The sequence below is a fragment of the Theropithecus gelada genome, chromosome 5 (genome assembly GCF_003255815.1).
Source record: "Theropithecus gelada isolate Dixy chromosome 5, Tgel_1.0, whole genome shotgun sequence".
NCBI lineage: Eukaryota > Metazoa > Chordata > Mammalia > Primates > Cercopithecidae > Theropithecus > Theropithecus gelada.
This window is the reverse complement of record NC_037672.1, coordinates 154,315,353-154,338,487: the sequence shown is the minus strand read 5'-3', so window position 1 is coordinate 154,338,487 and position 23,135 is coordinate 154,315,353. Positions and strand designations below refer to the sequence as shown.

The window sequence follows — 23,135 nt, the reverse complement described above, 5'->3', positions numbered from 1 at the left end:
CCAGAGGAGACAACCAGAAGGAACAGATTGCAGTGTGGGAGACAGCACAGGAATGAAGAGCTACTTCCTATCTGCAAGCTAATACTTGTGCTTTGTGGTTTGACGGGCCAATGATAGGTTTAGATAAGAAAACCATTTCCTGTCCTTAAAAATCAAAGTTTCTGTAGTAACATACTGCATATGGGTCCTATACAATCATTTTCTACACAAAGTCATCTAATTCAAGATCTGTCCTATTTTATTGAGATAAGAGATTATTAAAATGTGAAGCTCTAAAAATAGTGGCTTATAATTGAAAGGCTAATTCTCTCTTAATTATAGGTATGCTACAGTGGCACTATAATTAGGGATGATCAGTAACTCCAAAATGATTCAGACTTTATCATTCACTCTGTACAAGGATGTGCATGAGTTCCATAAACAGAAAACTGCAGAAAACTGAAGACAGACTCATTTTCCTCACATCTCTTGGTGGTTACAAGATTGTTCTCCATTTACTCTCTCTTTCAAGCAAACAAAGTAAATATTTCATGAATGTTTCGTTTAATGATCATCACTGAAGAAAAGCATAGATTTTAAATTAGAAAATCTGCAGCTTAAATTGAACTTTTTTTTTTTTTTTTTTTTTTTTGAGACGGAGTCTCGCTCTGTCACCCAAGCTGGAGTGCAGTGGCCGGATCTCAGCTCACTGCAAGCTCCACTTCCCGGGTTCACGCCATTCTCCTGCCTCAGCCTCCCGAGTAGCTGGGACTACAGGCGTCCGCCACCTCGCCCGGCTAGTTTTTTGTATTTTTTTAGTAGAGACGGGGTTTCACCATGTTAGCCAGGATGGTCTCGATCTCCTGACCTTGTGATCCGCCCGTCTCGGCCTCCCAAAGTGCTGGGATTACAGGCTTGAGCCACCGCGCCCGGCTTTAAATTGAACTTCTATGACAATTACATACTCACTGACTTTACTAAAGTAATATTAATATAATGTGGTTTGTTATGATTTACCTGAAATCTGAAAATATCTTAGACTTTAATGGAAAAACAAACATCATGTCAGTACAAAACAGATCCCTAACTATTAAACAAAATATTCATCTTATAAATTTATATAAAGTGCTTTTATTTCAACAAGAATATACTTTTAGGAAACAATTAACATTGAGACAAAAGACTAGGAGTTCAAAATTGTGAATCCTGTTTTAGAATTGGACTTTAATTTCTAAATGGCCTCAACTTACTTTTTATCTTTCAGTTAGTTACTATTTGAAATTTAGAAAATGACCTAACTTCTCAAATCCATGTCTGCAATGCTAAATCCAAATCTCTGGCTATGATGAAAACTAATTTATCAGTTGACTTGATAAACTCAGTGATAGCAGAAAATTTAGCAATAATAAAACTAATAAAATTCCCAGTTGTAAACGACCATAAAAAGGACAAAGCTATCACTAAAGCCAAATTAAGCCACACTACAAAACATGAAGATAAATGTTAGAACTTTAAAGATTAGCAAGTGATAAAAGTGCATTATTGCATGTGTAATCAGCTATTTTACTGGGTCTTGACTCGGAAAGTAAGCATAATGAATGAGCAGAGAACAAAGTAAGCAATACATGTTTTCAGTCTTGCTTCAGCCCACTTCATCCATATCCCTTTCCTGATAGGCTGGACACCATAATAATCAGTCTGCCAGCATTCACCCTGTTCTGTATCTACCTTACACAGAAGTCCCAAAATTCCTTAGAACCAAAGGAAAGTTGAGAGAGGATGAACCCAAGACCTGTGGTGAATGTTAATTTTAGGTGTAGAAACAAGAATTCCGTTTGCCATATTTTTCCACAGAAACTCAGCAATTCAACCACACTATAGCCAATAGACATACTGCAGTTCACCCTATGATTTAAGGAAACAATATTAATGAAAATCAAATCTTTTTGTCTTTAAAATGTCTCTAAATTAGCTTCATTTTGTTCAATATTTTACATAACGTTCTATGAAAAAAAGTTATTGACTCAAAGGGAATCTGTTATGCAGTTTCCCTGTACTAATTCAGTCAACTCTATGTGAAAAGTATGATACTTGATGGATACAGTTGGAAAGCCATAGTATCCTAGAAAACATTTTGAGAATCAGAAGCATAAATAAGATTTTCCTCACTATTGTCATCACGGCATCCAATTATCAAATATTATTGTAATACAGTTAGCAAAATTGCTCAAAATTACTCATGAACTAGCAACATTTTTATTTAATTCAACTTGAAGAAACAAAACTTTAATATACATAATTTCCAAAATTGCAACCATGTCATATACTTCAATGAAAGAATTAACATATAAAGTTCCTATTCTCTTTGGTGATGCCTGCTGTTTTGTTGGCTTCTGTTTTTTGGTACAAACAGAATAGTGTGATTTTAAACAAGTTTGAGCCCACATTCTTCTTTCTCTAGATAAGGAGAAGCTCACTACAACATTATATGCACTGAGACCTAGCCAATGTCATTTCATCAACAGTTCCTTTTGGAGATAGTTTGAGAGGAATGGTGAGGACTTGCTTGGGTTTCAACCGTGTCTGATGTTCTAGCATTACACAAGCAAGTGTGGATGTAACCAAGAACAGAGCACGAAGGCAGTGAAATAAATCCAGAGACTTTGCTGCACAAGGAAAAATAGTGTATAGAAAGAACGCTGGCTAGGAGGAAAAGACCTCAGCATATTTATTAGTTGCATGGATTTAATCAAATACCCAAAATTATCTGAGCTTCTGTTTAATAATGCACAGATATCAAACAAAAATCATTGCCCTCACTATCAGACAGAAATATTGTTAGGTTAAAACAGGTAACGGATAAGAGACTTCTTTGGGGAGCTATACTGATAGATAGAAGTCATCAGCTGGCTAACTATCCATCATCACTTCTCTATTACTCTAGGGAAGAAAAGCTCCACAACCTTATAAAACCTCCACAACTGCATATTGGAACAAATGGGCTCCATGAGGTTAGTGCACTGAAACAGAAAAGTAGCAACATTCTTTTCCCAGACTCAACTAGCTTTCTTATCTTGTCTACTAGGGAATGTGAATACACTGGGCATACGATTCTAGCACCTTAGTGATTAAGACACGTGTTTCTATGATTGACTCAGTGAAGATATACTGAAAAACTTTGTGAATGTGAACGTGTAGTAGTGAAAAGTAACTGGTACTACTATTGTCCAAACAAGGTAATAACTGAAACTCTCCACAGATGCATGCTCAACTGGAAGAGAGTGTCTGAAAATAATTAAGATTAGTTTAATCGACCAGGTGCAGTGGCTCACACCTGTAATCCCAGCAATTTGGGAGGCCGAGGCGGGCGGATCACGAGGTCAGGAGATCGAGACCATCCTGGTTAACACGGTGAAACTCCGTCTCTACTAAAAATACAAAAAAAAAAAAAAAAAAATTAGCTGGGTGTGGTAGCAGGCGACTGTAGTCCCAGCTACTCAGGAGGCTGGCGTGAACCCGGGAGGCGGAGCTTGCAGTGAGCCACGATCACACCATGGCACTCCAGCCTGGGCCACAGAGTGAGACTCCGTCTCAAAAAAAAAAAAAAAAATCATTTTAATCAACAAAAGTAGCACCAAGCAAATCATGTTATAACAGGCATCTGCATCATTCTCATAGATCTCATTTACTTCAAGAGGGAGCACCTAATTTTTCCAAATAAGATAAAAGCAAGCCACACTGCATACAAATATTAAAAATGCTTTTAAATGCACTTCTAATTGAGGAACATACAACATTTTAAAACTGAGTATTCATACACAGGTTGCCTATATGTTTAGAAATGATAATACATTGTCATTAGTGGCAAATCTACATTACAAGATTCATACTAAAATCTGCCTTAAAGTAAAAAAAGCTGCTGATGGTCCACATCTTTGCACTTAAATTGAGGTACCTAATTCAAGGTCCTGCACTCTTCACATACACCCAAGTTACTACCTGTTATTAGCTATGGTTCTACCACTCCCACTCCCAGAACCCTTTCTCCCATAGTATCTTCAGCTGAACTGAAGTTATTCAGAAAAGAGACCAGAGGTAATGTAGCATGAGATAGTCTTCAAATTCTGATGGTCATTTGAAGGTCCTAATCCTAATTCATGAATAAGTTGGACTAGATCTCACTCAAACTCAGATACATTTGAAGATATTTATAGATTATCAGAGACCATTATATGTCACCAATATTGGCTTTAGACCTATGTTAATCAGCTGCATTTAAACATTTTCATAGAAAGAATTGTTTTATACACACAATAGTAGAAAGAAAGAAAATTATGCCAACATCAGGCCCTTGGGCTTATCCTATAAAAAGAGAGCATAAGAACAAAAGTTAAAAAAGTAACCTACATCTAATAGACACAGTATAAATATGCTACATATTTTAAAAGTTAGGAAGTGGAAGGCCTTCGCTGGCTTTTCCTTGGAAGCTTTGCACAGAAAATTCAGAATCAACACATATGAACATAATCTGTTTCCTCACACATAATTAACATAATTGATTTGAATGTGAGTTTTTCAATTATGAACTAGGTAAGATAAATGCAGTCATATTTATTTAAAATCAAACAAAAATAAGATATTTTGTTGAAAACATAATAATCTAATCTTAACTATACTTTGCTTCAATGTTGTTCCAAAAGGACAATCAATTTTGGGAAAACAGATTTCATTGCAACATTGTGGTTTTTCTCTTGAGGAGTTAGGAGTCAGAAATCAGAGCTAGACCTAAGTATTGGGATAGGGAAGGGTCAGAAGCAGAGACAAGGTCAAGAACAGAAATAGAATTAGGGTTACTTTCACATAGTGCCTTGGAATTGACTATGGGAGGGAAACAAAGTTTAAATAGGTTAAATTTCAGGAACAAAATCAGAAACTACAAAGCAGAATCTCTTACCCTGAAAAACTCTTTAGTGGAGCCAGAGTCTAATGTTCCATAAGCAATTTCTGTTTGCTTAGAAAGATCCTCAGCACTTTCGATGGGAGACACCATCCTCTCTACAGTCAGGAAGGCAGCTAAGTTAGCCGTGTAGGAGGAGATTATGATCAGGGTAAAGAACCACCACACACCTCCAACAATGCGCCCAGAGAGGGATCTAATAACAAGTATGAAATGGATTTGTAAAGTGAAATGAATGACCTAATAAAAAACAAGTTAACAGTATTATGCAAATATTGACTTATAGGGGAATATTTAATTTTATATTTTTCAATATAGTTAATGAAACCGGAAATCATTAAACATTTTGGGCAAGGAGTACAGAGTAGCTAAATTTAACAGCATACACACAGGTCAGAACTTCTGATTTCTGGAATACTTCCATAATTGTAATGCCCAAATAGTTTGATATGAATCCCATAAGAAAGCAATTTCAAGAAATTTACAAATACTCATAAAAATTTATCCACTCATTATGTAAGTAAACATAAACAAGAGAATGTAATATCACCAGCAAAGCTCATAACAATGTTTATGAACAAAATCAAAAATTAAATAAAAGCATACTCCACAGATATAACTTTAAAACCAAAGAAACCCTCCCTTTAATTCACTCAATTTCCAAAACAAAAAAGGCCCCAAATTTTGTTAATCTTGCGTATGTAAAACATTGGTATTAGATACAGTACAGGAGAGAAAAATGAGGAAAAATAACGCTACAAGCAAAGATATCGCACCAAATATAACTATTAATGAATAAAAATCAGATGGCTTCAGGGTATGGATGGCTATGACCCTGTTCCTTTATGTGTCCTGCTAAAAAAAAAAAAAAAAAAAAAAAAAAAAAAAAAAAAAAAAAAAAAAAATTATAGAAAACAAATTATACATTTAAAAGTTTGTGAAGATATAAATTTCTAGTTTGAGGTATAATAAAATAACAATATTTTTCTGACTACAAATTCTTGCATAGAATAGTTTTTAAAAGCTTAATAGATTCCCAATAATTTACTTTAAAACCTGAAGTAGGGGAATACAGGTATAGAGATACAGCAAAAGATATATACTGTATTATTTTGAAAGATTTGATGGGATTCTGCACATAACTAAGAATTTAAGTGATATTGATAAACCAATAAAAATAACCAATTCTCTGTTGTCAGTAACTCTGCTATGTCTAACAATTAGACTTGCTAGTGTGAATAAGTGATATTTCTAAAAATTTAAATCATGCTTGGCAATTTATGATCTAAAGTTTCTGACAATTAACATTAAGAAATAAATCTTTTGATGAAACATATACTAGATCAAACACTTGGGAAATATTTGTAGAATAAACCACTCAAGCAGTTAAGAAAGGAGAGAAGCTAATTTAAATGAAAAGGTTTTTTATATAAAAACATCAGTTGCTAAAATAAAGGAGATAGAGAGAGAAAAATAGCAAGGAAAAACAAAAAGAATATAATTAAAGGTCTTTATCACAAAGTCTGTATGAAATACAAAAAATTAAATAAATATGATAGGATGGAAAAAGTTAAACACTTCTCACATATATTCTGAAAAGGATATTAAATATATTTTACATTTGAAAAATGCCTTATGTAGACACAATCACTCTCAAAATGTTCACTATTCATCTAATATCAATGGGAAGTATAGTTATATGACATGTATCATATATTTAAGAGCGCAGATTCAGTACCTGACTGCTCAAATCCCTTAAAACTCTACACATCACATAATAATTTACGATATGTTTAAGAATCATTTTTATAAGTCATTCTATTCCAGTTGTAAAAATTAAGAAAAGTTAGATGTAAGTTGTCCTCTATTCCAGTCCTTATATCAGATTTAATACGTCAACTGATTTAAAATGTACATGATATCTAAAAAATTTTATTGGACTTATAAATAATTCAAAGGCGAAAGTACTTCAGCTATTTATTATTTACTTTTAAGTATTTTTAAAGTGTCAATTCATGTTTCTCAAAGAGTTCCTGAGAAATTATGCAGAGAAAGAAATTCAATATTATTTTATGGTGACAGACAAAAATTACTTCTAAAATTAAAAGTAAAACTTTCACTCATCAGCATCAGCACTAAAGGGGTAAAGAAATGTGCATATGCTCTTATTTCTTTTTAATCCCCACTAAATCATTTTTTAAATGATACACCTTTTTATATTCATTTGATTCCTTTAGGGTCACTGTGGACAATCTGGAAGCAAACAGGACAATAAAAATAACCTTTACAGCATATTGCTCTCATAATTTCTGTGATTCTATTCTCCATGAGACCATGTCTTATAGTTAGGATATTCTAAACTTAATTTCAGACAAATGAGAAGTCACTTAATTTAACAAATCACTCTAGATTACAACTTAAATGTGTTCTATTAACATTAATAATATAGTTTCATATCATATTTTACTTGGAAAAGAATTATAAATACTTTTTAATATTTAAAGACATTTCTAAAGTGATCTGTGGATGTCATGCTATTTAAAACTGATAATAAGCTACTGTATTCTTAACTGGGGTAACCATCATTGCATTCTTAAAAATGATAGTTTTGTTCATTAAAAATCATTAACTTTGCCAGTGTACTATGTTTAATTTTAAAATGCATATATAGCATAAATGAAAGACATGTATCTCAAATGTTTTAATAAAATAAATTTTTAGCAAATACATTCTGAAGGAAAAAATATCAATCAATAACAAGGAAAAATATGCTATCTAAAAATCTGTTTATCTTACCAGGAAATAAAAGTTACTACATGTGAAACTGTAGTGTCATGACTCATGAATGAAATCAAAAGCACAGAAAAAATATCTTCATTTAGATGCAGCCTTGATGAAAAGGAGAAGTCATCTATATGTCATGGTCGACTCTGGGATAATACAGATTGCTGATATGCCTTGTGCTCCAGTCCCTGTGTGCAATTAGGTTTCCCACTCCTTGACAAACACTGGATACCTAAACAACTACCTGCGGTGCCATCATGCCCAGGAACAGGCATCGACGGGAACCCAGGCCAGACTGGGCTGACATGTCCTACTTCATAACGAACCCACATACACTTCTCCCTACTATCCAAAAAGCATAGCACAGGATATTATTGCCTTACATTTCAGAACTAGGGTAACATACTTCACTGTCCTTCTTACCAAAGAGTGAACTACTTCTTTATCATTTTACGGGCCAGAATGTTCTCTGAGACCCCAATTTGGTTAGTATTTTCCTCCAAATTATTAGAAACTTCTCTATATATCTTTAACTTAGATCAAATAAACTAAATACAGAGATGATAAAACTATGAATCTTACATATTTTGTCAGAGGTAAAAAATATATGTATGTATATATGTGTGTGTATATATATACACACATACACACTCTTATGTCATGCTGTGCAAATACCATTGGCATATTCCTAATTCACTGAAGTCCCACAGGGAAGTCACAGGGAATCTGGTGAAACTGAGATTTTAAAACTCTGTATAATTCATAAAAATGTAATTTTTTAAATCATTCCCGCTAGAATTACCTACTATCAGAGAAGTAAGCTACTGATAATTGCTGCCTACATAATGTATTTCCTTTATCTCACTGGGTGAAATATACTAAAAAGATTGCAAAAGATGCCAATCTTTGAGCTTCTCATATAGTTTTCTTAAATTAATCACTTGTTATTCTCAAAAGTGATTTTAAAAACTCACAATATAACAAACTGTATCATGAAAGGCACCCGCTCCATTAGTTTTTAAGATATCCTGTAAAATCAAAGAAGGGTACTAGAGCCTAAATTAAAACGCGCCAGTAGACTGATAAACATTTTGACTTTAAATGTTAATCACACTAGAAAAACATGATTTATTCCTCTGAAGAGCCAAACATGGCTATCATTCTTATTCATATGTGCAACATGAATAAAATCAATAGGCACTTTGTGGTAGATTCATTATAATTAGGCATTCTAGTGCAGGGATTTAACATATCATAATGAGATTAAAGGTAGGTGAGTTTATTCCATGATGTGTGTGTATTACCATTCGATATGGATAGGTTTTTTTAATGACTGATTAGTCCCTTCCAGGCATTTGTGGGTACTTGAAAATATGCTATTATATTAATCCAGTAACCTCACCTAGAAAAACAAAATTTTATAATATCTCTCCCATACCATTTCCATGAGCTAATGATGGGAAAATAAAAGAGATGAGATGTGTGCCAATGAAGTTTTATCTAACAAGGTGTTACTTTTGCAGTTAATAAATAACGTTGCCCATTTTCCCATATACAGGTCTGTGCATCAACACACAGATGACTGTAAAATGAGAATATGCAGCAAAAACACGGTACCCCTCCAAGAAGGCATGGAATGATAGGAACCTTATGCATTTTATAGCCTCTCCATGGTGTGTATAATTTCACCAGGGAAATAGATGAGCAACATTCGCAGAACATTGTTCATATATTTCACAGACTTATGCCGAAGCTAAGAGGATGTCCTTTAAGTGTCTTAAACCACTTGGACAGGAAGTCGGCAGCTGGTAACTTCTTTAGAGTGAATTCATAAACACCATGAATGTCCACTTGAGACCTAAAATGCACAAAGTTGAAGCAGGTGAGTAACCAACCTTGGCGAAATATCGCATCCTTGCTGCATAAAGGCACCCAAGGAAAACCAGAGACTATTAAAAATCCCAAATTCATTAGTTGATTCACTACTTTGTGTTTCTCTTCCATCTTCAAACTCCTCAGTGTGCCACTCGTAGGGGCTAAATCTGCTGACCAGGAATAAAACTACACTGACCCCAATGTAGGCAAAAACAATGCACATCCAGATCTCATAGGCTAAAGGATCAAGAAAGGAAAACACTCCTGGTTTGGACTTCTGAGGCTTCTTGATCATGATAGATATCCCGAGGCTCATGAAGGGCTTTGAGAAGTCAATCACCTCTTCTCTCACAAGGGTAATAGTTAATGGAGCAATTGCAATATCAGCTTTCTGTAAGGGAAAAAAAAGGAAAGTAATAGTACCTGGAGTCATGGTGAAAAGGGAATCGTGGTTATGTCACTGGATCAAAGAAAAAGGAGAGGAAATCAGAGAAATCGCAATAATTCTTTCCCTGGTATAGTCCCAGTAAAGAATGAACAAAAGGGAATTATTCCCCCAATGCCCCTCCTCTTTATGAATACACAGTATACCCATCTGGCTTGACTATGATCATTACACATCTGCACTGCATCTCTGCATTTGCAGCCTTTTGACAATACATATGGCCCATATGCTTCAAGAGAGATGTAATGATTGTCTCAGTTAATCTACATGTCTACTTCTGGCTTCAATCTTAATCTTTCAGATGTTCACAAATCAACAAGATAATGTTTCTAGAGTAATGTGGGAAATCGACAACCTCAGACATAGATACTTCACAGGGAGAGGAAGCAGTCTGTCAACAACAATTCAAATTGAATGACTTTATCTATGAGAAGAGCTATACTTACCCCATATACAAGTTCTCCAACCATCCCATTCCAAATTTTCGTGTCTGCATCCCTGGCCCCATACTTGCCATCACCAACAATCGTCAGCTTGTACTTGAACCCACAATGTTTGGCGATTTCTGCAGCCAGGTCAACACAGTAGCCCTCATAGCGCTCATTGCCTTCAAGCATTTCATGATTTTTCTTCATCATAACATATGGAGATTCCTATATGAAAAGACTTTGCTTTAGCTGATTAAAATATCTGTGTTAATTATGTACTCTCATTGAATCAAATCTTCTGGTTTAATTATTACCTGTTAGCCAGAGTGAATGAAGAATATAGATTGTGAACACACAACAGTAGAAGAATAATTTAAGTATAATGCTTCCCCAAAAAAATCTCTGTATGTTTATCATTATTTTCATTAAGATGGCTTGTACGTAACCATACCGAGTGAACAAGATACTCAAAATCACAAACTCTTTGTATGTTCTCTAGCCATATTTGTAATTATTAGGACTTAGAGCAAAATATTACTGCTCGACACCTATTTTATTCCAGTTTGGATTCACCAAACCCTTATCCTTGATTAAGGTTATGCCAATCCCCAAACCAGCATTCACCCAAAACCCTGTGTCACTGCTGTCCCAAAGATAAGGTTCATGTGGAAATCAGGTTCATGGCCAGTGATACACAGACTGAAACGATCATTGTCATGATGATGTACTGATTCTACCCCCGCAGGCTTCAGGTCTCACTTCATCTGTGAGATACAATATCCTAGAATGATGCTACAAGGATAGCTAGAGAGTAGCTTCCCCCTGTAAACATAAGAAAAAGGAAGCAAGAAAAAAATGAATCAACACAGTCCAATATTCTCCATTGGAAAGTGGCACCGAGGATATTTGGAGTCTCAATGAGATAGTTCCTCTCAATGGCATGATAAAGGCAAAAATCCTCAAATGTCTAATTTGCACCTATCAGGAGATTTTCAATTGCTTACCAATGTTTTAATTCAAATCCCTTATCAATCTATCTATATCTGCTCTCAGCATTGTTAGGAGAATAAATCACACAAATTTACAACTTCACTGTTAAGACCTTTTTTTTTTTTTTTGTAAAAGAAAATAAAATGAAATAGTTTTGTCACAAAGTCCTGTCCTATAACAAACACCATTTTCTCCATTTCATTTCACCAACAGCTTGCCGTGGTGATCCACATCTCTCTTCCATCTATCCAAAGCCTGGGTGTTGAAGATCCAGTTCAATTTTTCCTTATTCATTCAATATGCATTGATTGTGTACTAGCTATGTGCCAACCAGTGCTGAAACTTGGAGTGAAAAGAAGGGAAATAATCCTTGTCTTTAAGGAGATCATCTTTCCTTAGATAGAATAAAGACAACTCAACATCATCATGAAATCACGTACCAAATGGAAAAAAAGAATTTACACAGTATTGGGTGGGAATGGAAAGGTGAAGAACTCGCAGAAATATGAGGAACACTCTTCAAGACATTCCCCAATTGTTCACCGATGTAAGCACCAGGGAAGGAATTATCTGTGTAGTTAAACTGTAGCCTTCCTTAAAGAAAATCAGGAACATTTTGAATGCTTTAGCTAGATCTTGTGTATTCCTTTTAACAGAGTAAATATGCAGTAAATGATTAAAACATTGCAAAAGAAGCAAAACAGGTATTATTTTCCTAAAATATAAATAGCTACTCCCGCAGACATTATCCATAAGAAAATACAAAGTAAAACATAGGCATATGTAGCAAATTACCAAAATTGTGGTGACAACAACAGTCTTATTCTCAAGCCCAGAGGTGTCATTTCCAGAAGGGAGCTCAGTAAGAGTAACAACCATTTTGTCCACTTCACTCCAGTAGCCAATCTGGAAAAGGTTACAGCAGACAGACATATGGATAAATGACTTGTCTATTAGCAAAGCATTTAATTATTTTCAAAGCCATGTCTCAGTCTGAAATTAGACCCACATTTACTGGGCTTGTTCTAAACAGAAATGTCTTTTATATATGTGAATCTAACAGGAATAAAAGGAAGTATAAAAAAAATTGTTAAAAATGACTTGTTTTTTCATATTCACTTTTCATATTCTCTAAGAGTAATTGTTTGGGAGTGGTCATATAGAAATGTAATTAAAATCCAAATAATGGCATTTTAGCCTAAACAGCTAAAAGGGTGATGTTGAATTGAACAGTTACATGCGTCTTTGCACCAGCTACTTTTTTTTCTTCTGAACCATAAACCTTCAACAATAGTTCTTTCTCTTTTCATTAAAGACTTCCACTTCAGTCCAAAAAATTAAAGTTCAACAGCTCTACCTACGAATTATTTTTAAAATTATAGTTCAATGTTACTTACCAGAAATAAACAGACTTTAGGAAAAAAAAACAACTTCAAAATACATCTGTTTCTGGAAGTCATTAAACTCTATGTGAATACACATCTCCAGAACTCTCTGGAAGCGTGAACTCATAGGCTAGCTAACTCACCTCCTCACTTAGAACTGCCTTTAAATCACTAAGGATTTACCTTCCGGGGCCCATTAGTTTTGAGCTCCATGATGTTAATTGTATAGTTTATTCTTTTTCCATTCTGGTCAAACTTAATATTTCCTGAGAGACCTTCAACCTGAACCTAATGAAGAAATGGGAAAGGAGCAGAGTTATCTATTTACTTCATCTAAATATATACACTGTACAGATTACTTTCACCAGCTGAAGTCAAGAAAACTACATCAATAAGGTTTGTTTCTCTCTTCAACCTACCTTTGCGTTGTTAGGAAAGAACATTGTCTGCATGTTAGACATAAGGAATAAGACAAAGGTGACTAATTCAGCAGGAAGAAAACATTAATGGCCATATTAAGTCATGTTAATGATTATTTTGAGTAACTGACCTGTTTGAGGGCCCTTTCTATTTCTACACCTTGTCCCCAGGGCACCGCTGGGTTTGCCAGACAGTCTCCCGCATTCCCCCTTCGGGAGATTTCAATTCTCTGCTTCCTTAGGTTGCGGAAGGCTTCAGTCATCACTTGAACGGCATCATAGGTCAGAGCAGAAGTATACTGCAAAGGATCACACACATTTCATCAGAACGGGAGAAAATTCGGAAACTCACTGCACACCAGCAACCAAGACTGCCGTTGCTCAGCACACAATACCATCTAAAACTCCAATAATTTAAACACAATTTCTGCATCTAGAAACCTAAGAATCGAACAGAAGCATTACAAAACATGGGGACTTTGAAATGTGCTTTTGACTCTAAACATGTTCTATTATGTTAATATCTCAGCTGTTTCAGGTGAGACCTTTTCATAATAATTGTGTCAATGTTTATTTTTCTTTTTTTTCTAACCTGCTTCTTGTTACAGCCTCACTTTATAGCCTGCTATGGTGATATACAAAACTATAAGATTAACAATTAATATTTCTTTACAGTCTAATGAGAAATACATTTGTCAATGCAGAAGGAATATGAATTAGTTTCAGGATTCTTAGTCTCTAATTCAACCCTGGTCATGCTCACACTGATCTGCAGTGGTTTTAGGGGTGTCTACTTAAGATCCCCTAGGTGATTCTGGTAATCAAGTAGAAGAACCACAAAACTTCATAATTTCTATGCCCCCATGCCTCCATGCTTCAACAGTCTATGATAACATTAGTTCAAAGCTTATGGTGTTCAGATTCCAATGAGACAGCAGAATTATTACATTTTCTAGGACCAAGCAGATTAACACTACATGTGTTCCAGGCATTGTCAGTGTCTGGGTAAGTAGTAGCATGTGCATGTATATATATTACCATTTGCCAAATGGATGATGCTGTCAGTTAATGATTAATTACATTTCGACATTAAAGTTTTACTGAATGCTGAGAAAATTTCTGTCATTATTTTTCAATCTGTAGGTACTAAAAGTACGGTGAAGCTTGGGAGAAAGAAATGCAATACTGTACCATACTGACTTTGTGACATGCTAAATTCTTGATCACCAATCCAAAACAGGCACTCAGCATTCCCCACGAATTCTACTCAGTTCCTTAGTATTTCAGGTCTTCCACTCTCAAAAATGATAATTTCATCTTTGTCTTCTCCAAATACCCTGACCTCCACACACTTCTCTTTCTCTAAATTCCTGCTGAAAACCTTGCCTTCCTTGTCATTGAAAAAAGACAAGCCATCTAACAGTAAAACCACTAAGCTCCCCATACTCTGTTGTTCACCTGAGATGACAATACAGGACATCTACTTAAGAAACGACTTCTTGAAGCAAATAAGAAATATCACATCAAGTTATATCTGCTTCTCTTGTATGTTTGTTTCTATTCTAAAGGAAAAAAACATTAATTTGTTTTTTATACAAAGATAAGTTTATTGCCAAAATAATTCTTACAATAATGTCTAGGTCTCTGAAAAAGAAATGTAACCTAAATTGAAATATTGCGGTTTGTATGGAAATAGTGATAATAGCTAAAAGCCAACATTTTTTACTTAGCTTGCTCACATTACTAGGGGAAAGCTATAAAGCCGTCTACTAAATGTGTTTGAGGTCTACAGATGTTGGTTAACTACATTTAAAAAATATGATTAGCTTGAATGAATTGAAAGCATTTAGATCCATGTAGCATATTATGAATATGATTCAGAGTAAGCACACATTAAGAGTAAAAATCCTTTCAACCTTTTTCAAATGCTCAAAACTAATCAAGTCTTGAGCCTATTACCATTTTAAATTAAAAGTCACAATCATAGAAACACAATATCGGGCTGAGAGAAAATCAACAGCTTCTGTATCCAGAGTTCCTTTCTGCTTATGTTCTGCATGTATGGCTCATTTATTTTTCTAAACAAATATGTTCACATTTTTGATTGGATAGTTAAATATTTCAGTTTTATTCTACCATTCATTAAACTAGATGTAAATTAATTTGAAAGGATCATGATGACAATGTAACTATCTCCTTCTTTGAAAGCAAATGCTTCATTTCTGCCCCTATGTTTATGTTCTGTGAAATCCCTCAGCTGAGTTGGAAATTCATATTTCAGTGGGGGACCATTTTGCTTTGCAGTGCTATATCACAATCACATCATAGCCACACATTAAGAATAAATCTGGGAAATCATTTTTTACGGTCCATTTTCCAAATGTGCTTTTTACTTTGCTTTAAATGTGTATTTATTGAGACTTAGTTTACAAAAATAAAATAAAATATGCATTTTAGACATGTTTGTTATGTCCAAGAGTCATCAGCCAAACCAATCAATAATACATTACTGTAATCTCTGATACGAGAAAACAGTGTTCTAACACCAAAAAAGGGGGGAATGAAAAGAAGTTCTGTGTATATCTCAAATTTAATGAACACAAAAGAGGATAAGTAGGCTACAGCACAAATTTTCATGGGTTATCGCAACAACGGCACCTTTTTCTAAACATAGTATCCATACCATAATAAAATTTAAAAATATATATTCAAAGAAAAATACTAAAATTTAAGTACTATTAAAGTGTTATGACATTTCCTATGAATGACCACTGTCAGAAGTTTCCTTTACCACTTGAATTAGTTGACTATAGTTTAGAAAGCAGTGCATTTAGCATCAGAAGACAGGGCTCAAGCCCAGATTTTCCTACTTCCTCTTCTGTTGCCTTTGGCAAGTGAACTAAAGTCTTATTGTCTAGGTTGTTTAGTAAAATAACGAGAGCAATGCTTCTTCTGTCTATGTTATAAGAGTGTTGAAAAGGAAGGTAGGGAAAAATATTCATGTTTACCTAGTTCTCTTCGTGACAAGCCGGAGATAGACAGTTTCCCAGTAGATCTAAAAAACCCTATGCCACAACTGTTTTTATTCCAATTCTATAGCTGAAGATTCCAAGTTATAAACTTTCATTTTACCCAGCTTCACAAAAAATGTGTGGCAAAAGTGGATTTGAATCCAGATCTCTGTGATTCCGAGGTAATTATGATGACCAATTGCCCTGGTTTTCCTCGACTGTCACAATATTGCAAGGAAAAGTCTTGAGTCCCAGGAATCTTTTCAATCCCGGGTACACTGGGATGGTTAGTTACTTTATTTGGCAAATACTGTATCAAATAAGTAGATGTATAGTAAATGAGAAGCTTGATGAGTTGTAAAATATGTTACATATGTAAGTTATTGACCAGTAGGTTTGCATTCTTTTCTTCTTTTGTTACTATCTATCTTGATGCAAAACTGTTTGTTTTTACAATGTTTTGAAAACCCTATCTCACTCCACACAAAAGGGTTCTGTGATCTAATAAGTACAGAAAATGATTTTCACATTGACATATTATAGACCCTCAGAAATCCTGCAATAACAGTTTAACTGTTTAATCAGTATTTCCCAAATTGATTACCAATTTTGAAATTTCTAAACATCAATTATTTTACATAAGAATAGTGTTTTATGTAACATATTTTTGGATGTTAAAAGTTTTATGGCCTGGTACATTTTATATACTCATTTCTAAAATAGCCTCAATTACTTAGTTAAAAAATTATTATACATTGAATGATATTCCTCTGGAGAATCATATGCAATATTAATTCTCAGTTTCATCCTTTTATAAAATAATTTAAAAGAGGGTCAAAAATTATGATTTCTAGGAAAAATAAGTAAACCTATAAGAAAAATTTTAAGCAAGTTTTTTTTTTAAGATAACCAACAGTGACCAAATCAATTAGGACCATAAGACAAATGAACAGTATGAAGAAATATATTATAAACTTAAAATGATTCACTTAACTTCAAATTCAACTACAGTCTACCCTATGGAAAAGAGCTGCCTGTGATAAGGTCATCTTTAATTTACTGTAAAGCATATTGAATATGTGCCCTTTGAAACTTCACTGCATAAAGGCATAAAAATCTTCATAAAAAAAGCATACAAGCTCTATCACATTTTCCAAGGGTGAAAAGAGAGCTGCATTGGCAAGAAACCTAAATTAACATATTTTATTATTCTTCATGAATAATAAAATAATTTTAATCTACTGTGAAGAAAGAGTCTTCATGTAAAAGGAATAAATTAAAAACAACATATTTTTGCCTAAATTACCCAAATTGGCTGTTAATCTTTACTGAAAATCTTACTTAGAGATTAAGATTTTTATATTCAGAAACTTTAGATTACTTAACAATTCAAATTTTCAGATAAAGCTAATCAGATTCACCAAGACAGAAAAAAGATGCTGAAATCAAGGCATTGTCTGGTTTTGATTGAGTCATAGGTAAAGACTTTCTTAGGAGCAGATCTTTTATTTTGTTGGTTGAATAAATCCCTCTCCCTGACTCTCTACTTCCTAGAAATCTTATAAAAAGGTGAAAGTTCTTCATTTTTTATGATCTATGAAAAACAAAATATATATGTCCAGAGTAATTTAGGATTCAATTTTGGCACCTGGAGATCAAAGAGGTCTGCCTACCTACAAGTCACTACAATCTCTGAGAGAGAGAGGCACCACTGGAGATGTCAGAGATTCAGCAAAAATTTGAAATGTTAACAGATGTTTCACTGAGGGCTTAAGTTAGCACTTCACATAATCATGGTATTAGAGAGTTGCAGGAAACCTAAAAGTTTACCTACACTTGTTCCCTTTACAGATAAAGAAATATGAAAATGAGATGTGAGCCCAGGTGCCCTGAATTATAATTATAAATATTAATAATACATTCTTTAAAGTTGTGATATACATATTTTTAAAATTCATGTTTGTAAAATAAACAATCTTATCAATATCAAATTTATACATTTATTTCAGTCATTTACATACTTTTTAAACTATAAAATACAAGGAATTAATATGTCAAATTTCAAAATTCCAGGTTGTGTTGGCAAAATGCTGTAATATTAGGAAGAGTGAATGCCAGTCTGCCAGCTGTGGCTTGGACAGTTAAAACACTCAAGAAGCAGAATTAATTCTATTAGGCCACTAGGGTACTATTTAATGCATGACACTAATTACTGAACTGAAAAAGATTATACTATTTTCAGGCAGACCTAATAACTCTCTTAGGAAAGCAATTAAGAAAGTTTGAGTCTGCGTGTGAAGTTGTTTCCTGAATAAAATGAGATTCTTGTGAGAAAGCCATTATTTAAAGTGCCACACAAATGTCAGCCACAGATTATTGTTGAATTCCTCAACACTAGTAGGAGACTGAAGACACAAAAGTTGAACAAAGGTTATTATGTGACAAGGTAGAATGGCTAGTCATACTTCACAGGATGTTGGAGACATTAAAAATAATAAAAATCAGTCTAAAAATAGAAATACCCATAAATTATTTTTGAGACAGTGGGAAATATCTTTATACTCTTTCTCTTTAAAAAACACTTTTAAGGAAGATAAAATGCCTGTTTTAATGTTCCCGTGTAAATCCTGGTGCTGTGATGGGTCAGGTCAGATAACTACATTAACTTTACATTTTATCAACTAAAGGAACTCATTGCTTTTCTGCCAGGGCTCAACAAGAGAACACATGCAGAAATCTATGGCAGAAATCTAAATCATATTTCATCACAATAATAATGTCATATTTTTTCCTTTTATTATTCAATATTTTCCAATTCATTACTCTTCATCCCTACAAATATCTATCGTGTGCTTACTCTTTGCAAACCACTGTGTGAGATTTAAGGCTAATAAGATACAAATGAGATATTTCCTTTGAGAGGCTTATTTGTAACCTACAAATATCTCTTGACTGAATTTATATCAGTATATTACCTATGAATGATTCAGATTTTACAATTATTTCATTTATGAAGAAATTAAGAGAAATGGCAGATGTAACAAATCCATCTATTTCCCTCCATCCCCATGCTACAACCACAATTCAGACAACCATTGTTTCTTGTCTGATTATTTGTGATATCTTCCAAAAGCTTCCCTGCCTCCACCAGGGCTCCCTGCAATCTCTTGTCATCAGGGCAGTCATAGTAATCTTCGTGCATCAAAGCCATGATCAGCACTCTCCTCTCGTAGTTCCCTGTTGCTCTTTAAATTAGACAAGAAAATCCTTAATATGTCAACAAGGCATAAAACCTCTTCTGGATCTTGTACAGTTCTAAAGTATGATTTCTCAGCATTTCTTCAAATCATTTCTGTTCAACCTCTAGCCTTATGGGAATATTTATATTTTCCTTGCACTGGAGACGTTATATATCCTAGTTACTTTATCTGGAGTCAATTGTTCCTTATGCTTTCTCCTAACTCCTACTTCCTCAGGTCTCCAATTCCATATTGCTTCCTCTAAGAAGCCTTTTCTTACCTCCAGAATTAGGATTAGGAGCTTCTCATAGGTGATACCAGAGTACCTTTGCTTTTCTCTATTTGTTGATTCATGAAGTCTCTATTAGATGGTTACCAGGTGTGAGGATTTATTCTAGGAGTCTGGGATACCTCGATGAATTTTTTTTTAAATGGCACTTACTTTCAAGTAGGAGGAGATAATTATCAATGCAATGAATACATAAATGATAAGAACAGTAAACTAGTAAGCTTCTTTTAAAACTGAACACAAGATTGGCAAAACGTTGGCAAGTTGGATGGTGGGTATATGGAGATTATTACACTTTTCTACCTTTATGTGTGTTTGAAATGTCCATCATAAAAAGAGTTTAAATGTTAAAAAAAAAAAAGAACAGTAAACTAAAAGGTAAGAATTGGGAAAGCTGGATCAGGGAAAGGGTGATACACAAACTCTGATGGTGGCAAGATTGCAGTTTTAAATACATAGCCTACTATTGCCTTGCATGAGAAGACAGGATTTGAAAGAGATTTAAGGAGTGCAGGAGACTTGGCCATGCAAATATTTAAGGGGACAACAGTCAAGAAGAAAAAATAGCCAGTTCAAAGGCCCTGAAGTAGGAAGGTGCTTGGGTTGGTTGAGGAACAGCAAGGAGGCCAATGTAGCTGAAACAGAGTGAGCCACTGCACAGAGATGTGGTTCCATGGGACTGGGTGACAGGTCCTCATAAGACAACAGGATGACTTTGACTTTTTACTCCAAGTGAAATGGAGAGACATTAGAGCATTTGGAAGAGAACGACAATATAATCTATATATACTTTAAAAGGATCACAAAGATGGAAGATAACAGGGGCAGGGCTGACCGGAGGGAAATCAATTTTAGAGACTGTTGCAATAACCTTATGAAGGTAGCTGGATTTAGTTGGTTGCAGAGAAGGTGGTAAGAAGTGAGGCAGTGCTAATGGGGTTTTCTGATACATAGAATGTATGTTACAAGAGAAAGAGAAGGGTAAAGACCAAGATTTTAGTCTAAGCAATAACTGAAAGATGTAGTTGCCATCAACCGGGATAAGAAAGACTGTTGAAGGAATAGTCTCCAGAGGCTGAGGAGGAAGTAGTAGAGGAAAATCTAAAGTTTAGTTTTGAATATATAGGTTTAAGATAGCAATATGACAACTTCTATCAATGCTACAAAGTAATTGTTGGTTTCTAGTCTGAAGACTGTAATCTCCTTGAGGACCAGAACTTTGCCTTTTCTCTGACACCTAGAACAATGCCTGCTGTGGAGTAGACAATAAATATGTGTCGAGTAAATAAATGAATTAATAAATGAATGAATGAATGTTGCCCCAAATAGCAAATTAGTGTCAGACCTAAAATTTCAGTGCCACGACTTAAGTTATTTTTTGTATACTATGTAAGACTGAGGAAATTTAAACATTGTAATTTATACTTGGTGGTTATTAAAATATGTTAAATATTAAACCTTATTTAAGATTTTACTTGCTGAATAAAATTTATTTTAATTTGAAAACTTTGGAAGCTGATTTAACTTTAGGGGAAGATGAAAACGTTGAACAGTCATTTATTTATTACTCCCACAAGTTGATACAATTTCTATAATTCCTAAACCCTAACTATGAAATAATTTGACATATTGAACTGTATTTTTATAGATTTTTATACCAATAGCACTAGTTTTTATTGTTGAGTAGTAAAATGTGATAAGAACTTATCAGGCAATGTACCCGATTCAATCAATCATCCAAAAGGCAACATCAAAGGACATAACCTCATTGTAAATAATCTCATTAGAAATATTTTGCTCCCTTTCTGTAAGCAAATAATACATTGAGACTATGTTCCTTGTTTATATTTAGAAGATGCTATATAATCTCTTATATAGTTTTTCTTCCTTTCTTCTGTCTGGAAGCAAAAATAATTATGAAAGCATTGTCTTGTCCTTACTACCTTCCACATCTGTTGACAATTGAAGGACCTTACCTCTTGCAACTTCCATAACATGCCCCCACTCACTGGTCCCAAATATTTACATTTTTGCAGTAGCAACACATGTGAAGTTCCCTGGATCTGTCACGCTGTTGCATTACTTCGAGTCTCTGTACATTTAGAACTTCCCCAAGCAACTTCCCTTATTTTTCTTCCTTCTCAACCATGTGCAAAGCCTTGCACAGACATCCCTCCCACAAAAGCCTTCCTTGACCTTCCTTCTAATCATTGTCAAAATCATGGCCAAGAAATTGGCATATTTTATCAGTTTATTATATTTGCTGATTGATATGTTTGTCTCCTTCTTTAGACTGAATTCTCAAAGACAGGATTCACACGTTTTTCATTTCTTTATATTTAGTTTTTGGACTTTAGTACATAAGCAATACATTTCTGTGTTAGGATAAACTCCCTCCCCAAACACATTCTCCCCACAGATTTCCAGTAATTTTTATCAAGCTTCAGGGACCTCATAAAATATGCCTCTGGGTGGAGTTAGGGGGATTACAAAATGTTAAAGTTGGAATACACCTTTGAAATTGGCTGACATTCTCTCATTTTAGAAAATGGCTGGGAAAACAAATTAGCCCTTATAGGCACCTATGTTTCCAAAGCTGTGCTAGCCCTTTGCAAGTGTTATTTAATCCTCACAGCAACCTGGGAATTAATGATCATTACTGCATTGTGTAGATGAGAATCCTGGACTCAGGGTCAAGTAGTGATTCACAGCCTAAATTTTAAAACACATTAGTCTAGGTTCTTTGAAACACCTCACAATGAAGGAGCATAATGATATCTCTGAAAATGGGCAGAAGCCATCGAAAGGGAGGCACTTTGAAGGGGAAATGCTTACAGCAGGAAGGGAGCAAGGAAGGTCACAATGTAGGTTCTCAACTCAGTGAAATCTGGCACTAGGTTTTGGCAAAATTTTTAACAGAATGCATTGCCAAACATCTCTCATACCGCAAATACATCTTGCATTTTAATGCAAGACACATGAACTTGAATCATGACATGACTTCTAGGAGAAAGACATAATTTCATTTTGCTTTCATCCTTCTCCCAACAGGCAGTAGTGGGGGGCAACACAATGACCAACAGAGTATTCAAAAGGAGCATGCTGGCTCCATTTGAGGATAACATCCACTCCATCAGAGAACTTACATGGCACCATCTCTGAATGGATGGAAGCCTGCAATTACACAGAATGGGATCGGCAGTTAGACCTCTTCTAGGCACAGATGGATACATACGCTGACATCAACTAAGGCTCTGGGTGTCCATCTACCTGCTCAGAAGTCAGTTACATGAAAAGTACCTCCATGATATAAACAGTACAAACACTGAATCTC

The 23,135-nt window shown here is 34.5% G+C and overlaps 1 protein-coding gene across 7 annotated transcripts in view; it reads right to left on the bottom strand.

The window, feature by feature from the left end:
* The window catches only part of GRIA2 (glutamate ionotropic receptor AMPA type subunit 2), a 148,661-nt gene that overhangs the window by 18,010 nt on the left and 107,516 nt on the right, over positions 1–23,135 (bottom strand). For all 7 annotated transcript variants that reach the window (XM_025385674.1, XM_025385671.1, XM_025385668.1 and 4 more), the window contains exons 7-12: positions 13,394–13,561; positions 13,027–13,131; positions 12,254–12,364; positions 10,487–10,693; positions 9,616–9,986; positions 4,934–5,132 (exon numbers count right to left, since the gene is read on the bottom strand). In XM_025385674.1, the coding sequence (XP_025241459.1) occupies positions 4,934–5,132; positions 9,616–9,986; positions 10,487–10,693; positions 12,254–12,364; positions 13,027–13,131; positions 13,394–13,561 (1,161 nt within the window). The remainder of the gene's footprint in view (positions 1–4,933; positions 5,133–9,615; positions 9,987–10,486; positions 10,694–12,253; positions 12,365–13,026; positions 13,132–13,393; positions 13,562–23,135) is intronic.